Raw genomic sequence first — 7593 nt, 5'->3', positions numbered from 1 at the left:
AACACTCCCAAACTCATTCTATGAGGCCACCATCACCCTGATACCAAAACCAGACAAAGATACTACAAAAAGAGAAAATTACAGACCAATATCACTCATGAATATAGATGCAAAAATCCTCAACAAAATACTAGCAAGCAGAATCCAAGAACACACTGAAAGGATCATACACTGTGGTCAAGTGGGATTTATCCCAGGGATGCAAGGATTCTTCAATATATGCAAATCAATCAATTCGATACACCATATTAACAAACTGAAGAAGAAAAACCATATGATCATCTCAATAGATGCAGAAAAAGCTTTTGACAAAATTCAACACCCATTTATGATAAAAACTCTCCAGAAAGTGGGCATAGAGGGAACCTACCTCAACATAATAAAGGCCATATACAACAAACCCACAGCAAACATCATTTCAATAGTGAAAACTGAAAGCATTTCCTCTAAGATCAGGAACAAGAAGACAAGGATGTCCACTCTCACCACTATTATTCAACATAGTTTTGGAAGTCCTAGCCACAGCAATCAGAGAAGAAAAAGAAATAAAAGGAATACAAATTGGAAAAGAGGAAGTAAAACTGTCACTGTTTCCAGATGACATGATACTATACATAGAGAATCCTAAAGATGCTACCAGAAAACTACTGGAGCTAATCAATGAATTTGGTAAAGTTGCAGGATACAAAATTAATACACAGAAATCTTTTGCATTCCTATACATTAATGATGAAAAATCTGAAAGAGAAATTAAGGAAACACTCCCATTTACCACTGCAACAAAAAGAATAAAATACCTAGGAATAAACCTACCTAGGGAGACGAAACACCTGTATGCAGAAAACTGTAAGACACTGATGAAAGAAATTAAAGATGATACCAACAGATGGAGAGATATACCATGTTCTTGGATTGGAAAAATCAATATTGTGAAAATGACTATACTACCCAAAGCAATCTACAGATTCAATGCAATCCCTATCAAATTACCAATGGCATTTTTTATAGAACTAGAACAAAATACCTTAAAATTTGTAATGGAGACACAATAGACCCCAAATAGCCAAGGCAGTCTTGAGGGAAAAAAACGGAGCTGGAGGAATCAGACGCCCTGACTTCAGACTATACTACAAAGCTACAATAATCAAGACAATATGGTACTGGCACAAAAACAGAAATACAGATCAATGGAACTGGACAGAAAGCCCAGAGATAAACCCACACACCTATGGTCAACTAATCTATGACAAAGGAGGCAAGGAAATAAAATGGAGAAAAGACAGTCTCTTCAATAAGTGGTGCTGGGAAAACTGGACAGCTACATGTAAAAGAATGAAATTAGAACACTCCCTAACACCATACACAAAAATAAACTCAAAAAGGATTAGAGACCTAAATGTAAGACCAGAGACTATAAAACTCTTAGAGGAAAACATAGGAAGAACACTCTTTGACATAAATCACGGCAAGATCTTTTTTGATCCACCTCCTAGAGTGATGGAAATAAAACAAAAATAAACAAGTGGGACCTAATGAAACTTAAAAGCTTTTGCACAGGAAAGGAAACTACAAACAAGATGAAAAGACAACCCTCAGAATGGGAGAAAATATTTGCAAATGAATCAACGGACAAAGGATTAATCTCCAAAATATATAAACAGCTCATGCAGCTCAATATTAAAGAAACAAATAACACAATCCAAAAATGGGCATAAGACCTAAATAGACATTTCTCCAAAGAAGACATACAGATGGCCAAGAAGCATGTGAAAAGCTGCTCAACATCACTAATTATTAGAGAAATGCAAATCAAAACTACAATGAGGTATCACCTCACACCAGTTAGATTGGGCATCATCAGAAAATCTACAAACAACAAACGCTGGAGGGAGTGTGGAGAAAAGGGAACCCTCTTGCACTGTTGGTGGGAATGTAAATTGATACAGCCACTATGGAGAACAGTATGGAGGGGTTCCTTAAAAAACTAAAAATGGAATTAGCATATGACCCAGCATTCCCACTACCGGGCATATACCCAGAGAAAACCATAATTCAAAAGGACACATGCACCCCAATGTTCATTGCAGCACTATTTACAATAGCCAGGACATGGAAGCAACCTAAATGCCCATAAACAGACGAATGGTTAAAGAAGATGTGGTACATATATACAATGGAATATTACTCGGCCATGAAAAGGAACGAAATTGAGTCATTTGTAGAGACGTGGATGGATCTAGAAACTGTCATACAGAGTGAATATATATGGAACCTAGAAAAGTGGTGCAGATGAACCAGTTTGCAGGGCAGAAATTGAGAGACAGATGTAGACAACAAACGTATGGACACCAAGGGGGGAACGTGGCGGGTGGGAGGGGTAGTAGTATGATGAACTGGGATATTGGGATTGACATATGTACACTAATATGTATAAAATGGATAACTAATAAGAACCTGCTGTATAAAAATAAAATAAAATTCAAAAAAAAGTAACCAATTTAGAAAAGTATTAATGAGTAATTTTACTCTACTTTTATAGTAAGTCTTCAAAATCTGGTGTATATTCTCCACAAACAGCATATCTCGATTCGGACTAGCCACGTTTCAAGTGCTCCAAGAACACCAGCTCATGGCCAGGTACCGATGGTGCAGTTCTAGACGTGGAGATCCCTGAGCGCTTTGCCATCACTGTGCACTGGCACAACACCCGTCACACAGTAGGCACATGGTAAATGTGCATGACATGCATGAACATCTTCTCTCCACTACACCACAAAAATGGAACCACAGCAAGGTTACTCAGTTGCTTTCTAGAAATTCCTGGGTCATTTTATAAATTCAGAGGATTCTTTAAGTTCCTAATGCTACAGTGCTTGAATCCTACCGAGGATACAGTTATAAATTTACCCCCAGCAACGAGGTTTAAAAGGATGGTGGGAAGGTGAAGAGTCGCCCTTGACTTTTATTACAGGGCATCCCAACAGAGCACTTTGCCTTTTTAATCTCTGGGGCCTATGGCACTCTCCCATCTCTAATTACTCAAACTTTCTCTTCCTCAAACCTCTTACTCCAAATCCCAAAGCGAAATCTGAGATGACTTTACCTCCTGCTTAACAGAGAAGACAGTCTCCATCAAATGTGAACCCCTCAAGCACACGGCCCACCTTCCAGCTCATCTCATCTGCCTCAGCTCCAGCCCCATGTGTTCATACTTTTCCTCACTCAGCAAAACTCACTGAGTTTCTCACAGAAAGGCTGGGACTTTCCCCATCTGATAGCTCCCTTCTCCCCAGCTCTACTGATTTAGCCTTTGTTTAAACAGCATCTCCTGGTGAGGTCTACCCTGACTCCTCTTTAAAACTGCAATTCTATTACACCTTCCCTATGCCCCTTACCTGCTCCTCGTTTTCCCCCATGGCATTTTTCACCTTCCACAAACAGCTTGCTTATTGTTTGTTCCCCAGCATGTCATTAGCACATCAAATCGTTTAAGGCAAGGATCCCTGTCTGCTGTCCACTGGTATGTCCTTAGCACCCAGAATAGATACTCAATAATGCTTTGCTGGGTTGAATCAGCTACCTGCAGAGTGGCCTGAACAAGATGCTCTCTTCCAGCTTTTGGATTTTGCTAATTCTTGCCCCGATTCACATCTATGTACTATTAGATTTTTCTGTTCAGAGGAGTCTTTCACAGATGGGAGAAAAGTTCAGAAGGTCTTCCTTTATATCTCTCCTCCTTTATATCCCAATACTCTGGGCAATGTTCCCACATGTGCAGAAAAGCAAAGAAGCACAGGGCATCTTAAGAAGCTTAGGATAAATAGAACTGAGAATGGTCCTTTGTAAATATTTTCCTAACTTCTTTGCTCAAAAATTACTAAATTAAGCGCTTTCCTTCATTAAGTTGGTTTAAACCGGAACTTATTTTTCCAAAAAAACTAAATCACACATACTCATGAGAATCTCTGTCCTTCATGAGATCCCAAACCTACGGATCACAAAATTAAAGTAGGAGTTCAGAAGAATAAAGCAAGATCACTGAGAAAGGTCTTAATGCCCTGGTCCAGGGCAGAGCAGGATGCAGCCAACCAACCAGGCTCTTACCTGTGCTGGGCCTCTCGGAAGAGGATAAACTCCATGCAGGCTTATCATTTAGGGCTGCTTCAGGCACTCCTGGCCAACCTGGAACCATAAAGGTGAGGGGGTGCTTTTGCTAGAGAGGCCCTTGGAATTTTCTAAACTTGCCCCTAGAGAATTTCACAGCAGTCCCTACTCTTCTTCCAGAGTTTCCTGACATTCAGGAGAGAGAGGCATAGAACAAGTATGACAGGCAAGAGATACAAAGGGAAAACACAGAGAGAGAGCACACCTGCTGGGACAGGTACACTTCCTGCAAGCATGAGAGAAAAAACCATCACAAGAAAAGAGAAACAAGCAAGAGAAGTAACTCTGTGAGACAAAGCCATCAATTCCGCATGAAGATCATGTGCTGCTACTGCTCCCAAGGCTGACTTGACACCTTGGTGAAGTTCATGGATGAAGTGTGCTACCCAGTCATGGGGAACATTTCTTCCCAGAATCTAGGTCTCACAAGTAGGTAACTCCCATTTCTCTACAGGTGAGAGCCTAGATGAACGACTTTGGATTACTGGGGGACATATGACAGGCGTGTGTGAAGTGGGGGGACTACCTTCAAATAAGTACACTTGTACTGCATCACAATACTTGCTTTCCCTCAGTTTGCCCTAAAATAAGGAACCCTACAAGACCTCTAAGAGCAAATTTTCTTGTATAATTATATGCAACTCAAACTAATTGTATCATTTAAACAGGGGAAAACAGTATTTCAGTTGGCAAGAAAACCAAATGTACTTTAAATGCTATGTAATTTAAAACATTCTCTTGAGCTCCTAAGTGAATTAAAATGGTACCTGATATAAAAGTTGTGAGAAAATTGCCTTTTGAAAATAAATAAAATATGCGTGTAAATTTTCTGAGGCTAAAAACTCTAGTCCAGAGTAAGTACGTCCATTTAAAAAGTGTGGGCTTACTTCTGCTCTTGAGCAGTCGCTTTTCTTCCTCCTTTAGCTTGTTCTGCATCAGACGGAGAGTGTTTTCAGCTTCCTATGGAGCAGGAAAAACAAGATCCAGAAGAAATGACACTTTCTGGACTGTTTTATTATTCTTTACCATGTAAGTACTGCTAAATTTGTGATATAGAAGCAAAAAAGACTAAACTACAGGAAGGGGAAGAGAACTAACACTGCATGAGAAACTCAACACCCCCTCTCCGTCATCACTCTGGCAGCCCGATGAAAAGGCGGGCTCCCAGAAGTGACACCACTGGCCCAAAATGGGCCTCACTGATCCCCAAAGCCAGGCTCCTCCCACTACACCTCACTGCCTCTGAAGAAAATTGACAACACAACAAGATGCCCGTCACGTGTGCCTGTGTGGGATGTGGACACAAGAACAGATGCATCAACTACGGGGCCTCTTGCTCTTAAAATAAAGCACAAATTTTATCATTTTCCTGCCCTGCACAATTCTAACCCTGAAAGGGGCTAAATGGTAGGAGTGATCAGATAGGAAAAGAAAGAAAGAAATACTAGTTTTAATTCCTAGAGTATAAAAAAAAGCTAATACTTGAGTTAGGTTACAAAATGTGGCCCTGATTATTGTCAAAAAAGAGAATGGGAGGGACTTCCTTGTGGTGGTTCAGTGGTTAAGACTCCGCACTTCCACTGCAGAGGGCGCAGGTTCCATCTCTGATTGGGGAACTAAGATCCCGCATGCCATGCGGTGCGGCCGAAAAAAAAAGTTAGAAAAAGAGAGAATGGGAGAGGAAATTGGCTTTTAAAAATGTGCTGTTGTTCTAAATGTTAAAAAGGAAGCACTGTTTCATGCATGAGATATTTTGAGGGACCAGGTATTAGAAGCATGGGGAGTAGCTGTGAGCACAGAAGAAAAAGAGGGTAGGTACTTGCTGAAGGGAGGGTGGGCAGGAAGGCGCCCTTCAGAAGTAACCTGGGCCACCCACTCGCATCCTGAGGCATGTTCTTTGGTACGTTCTCTGAGCCCAGGGGTGGCCCAGACAATAGTACAAAATGATCAGCTTATTTTCACTGTCTCTTTACTGCTCTTTCCCAGACACCCAATGTTTAAAATGTCCAGAACTCCAGGGTCTTTTCATTGCCCTCAAAACGTGCCTGTCCTGGACCCTCCATTCCTCCATGACCTGCCTCTACCTTACAGCAAGAGTGGCAACAGGTTCCTCGTCCAGATGAAGGTGTCAGTTACAGCCAGCCCTCTTGGCAACAAAGTAGCATCACCTAATTCAAATGTCCAGGTTTGTAATAAGGCTAGGATAACCTTTATACCAAAAGCTGTCAAGGACAGCATGAGAAAGGGAGACTGGAGACCAGTTTCACTGTGAAAATAGATTCCAAATGCCTATTTTAGGGTTAAGCAGAAATATCCCTAGGGGATAAGGGCAATTCAAAATGACAGCAACTTTGTCCAACTTCCTTTGCTCTGATTCCATACTTATCAACTGATGCTGGGATCTGAAATACTCTTTCCTAAATGGCCTTACGCATTGGGATGAAAGGAACCTGAAAGACAGCTGGTCAGTTTATAGGTCATACATATTTCCCACAATAATCGATAAGCCACAATTCTTCTTTATAAAGCAGTTTCTGAAAAGCTACTCTGGGTGATTCAATAAACCAGAGCTTGAAAATCTTTAAGTGAGCTGACCAAGCAAGATCTGTACACAAGACATGTTACATAATTTGTGGGACTCAGTGCAAAATAAAATGCAGTTAAAAATTACTAAGAAAAAAAAAAAAATTACTAAGAATTTCAAAACGGTGACAGCAGAGGATTAAAGCAAGCCCAGGTCCTTCTAAGCTTGCAGCTGTAGCCAACTGCACAGGTCATGTCCCCACCCTATCTGTAGTCCTAACTGACCAAACTCTGGTGATAACCTACTACCAAAGATTTGACAACCTCGGAGCCCAGGCTACACAACCAGAAAAACAGAAGAATCACATGAGCAATCCTTAGTCTGGTCAGGGAGAAAAAACATTCACCAGGTATATTTTTCACAGTGATATTTACAAACTGGCATGTCAACAAGTACAAAGTAACACACCAGAACAAATGGTCATACAGAAGGACTAAGCACTCACCTCAAACCTCTCTTGCTCCATCCTGTGATGATCCTCGAGTTGCTGTTCCAGATAAGCCAGATTTCGAAATTTCTCTAGATAAATGTCATACTGCTTTTGCAATTCGTCCTCAGTCTTCTCATATTCATCCATAAAGGCTGGCCTAGAAAAAAATGAAATAAAAACTGAAAGATTAATCAATATACAAAAATACAGTAGTTTGAAATTGATATTCAGAGCTCCAGATTCCGTCCTGGTTTTCTTTGGAAAGCCTTTAATTAGAGAAGGTTCTTCATTCTTGTAACTAAAGCTAATTTCCCCTTTTCTCTTCCCTCCCCACAAAATGAAGATACTTTTAATCAAAAATTAAGACATGCTCTTTGTAAAAACTAGAAATGATCCTGAAAGTATTAAGAATAAA

General features: G+C 40.4%; 1 protein-coding gene across 1 annotated transcript; it reads right to left on the bottom strand.

Moving 5' to 3' along the window:
- Window positions 1-2698: 2698 nt before the first annotated feature.
- LOC113616952 (clusterin-associated protein 1-like) lies at window positions 2699-7371 on the bottom strand. The gene is made up of 3 exons (XM_027100304.1): window positions 7194-7371; window positions 5052-5124; window positions 2699-4182 (listed from the first exon to the last, which is right to left on the bottom strand). Exons 1-3 carry the CDS (start codon window positions 7323-7325, stop codon window positions 4004-4006), a joined length of 384 nt encoding a protein of 127 aa, XP_026956105.1. The 5' UTR covers window positions 7326-7371; the 3' UTR covers window positions 2699-4003.
- Window positions 7372-7593: the final 222 nt, after the last annotated feature.

Source organism: Aethalodelphis obliquidens, unplaced genomic scaffold, assembly GCF_003676395.1.
Source record: "Aethalodelphis obliquidens isolate GAN/ISIS:26980383/991018 unplaced genomic scaffold, ASM367639v1 scaffold996, whole genome shotgun sequence".
Classification (NCBI taxonomy): domain Eukaryota; kingdom Metazoa; phylum Chordata; class Mammalia; order Artiodactyla; family Delphinidae; genus Aethalodelphis; species Aethalodelphis obliquidens.
Note: the sequence above shows the minus strand (reverse complement) of the source record. Positions and strands in the feature narration are given on the sequence as shown.

Excerpts from the sequence above, each read along its gene's own strand:
- LOC113616952 (XM_027100304.1), bottom strand. The coding sequence starts at position 7,325 with ATGGATGAATATGAGAAGACTGAGGACGAATTGCAAAAGCAGTATGAC. Across the intron at positions 5,125-7,193 it reads TGGAGCAAGAGAGGTTTGAG|GAAGCTGAAAACACTCTCCG; the intron begins GTGAGTGCTTAG and ends CCTGCTCCATAG. Across the intron at positions 4,183-5,051 it reads GCGACTGCTCAAGAGCAGAA|GTTGGCCAGGAGTGCCTGAA; the intron begins GTAAGCCCACAC and ends TTATGGTTCCAG.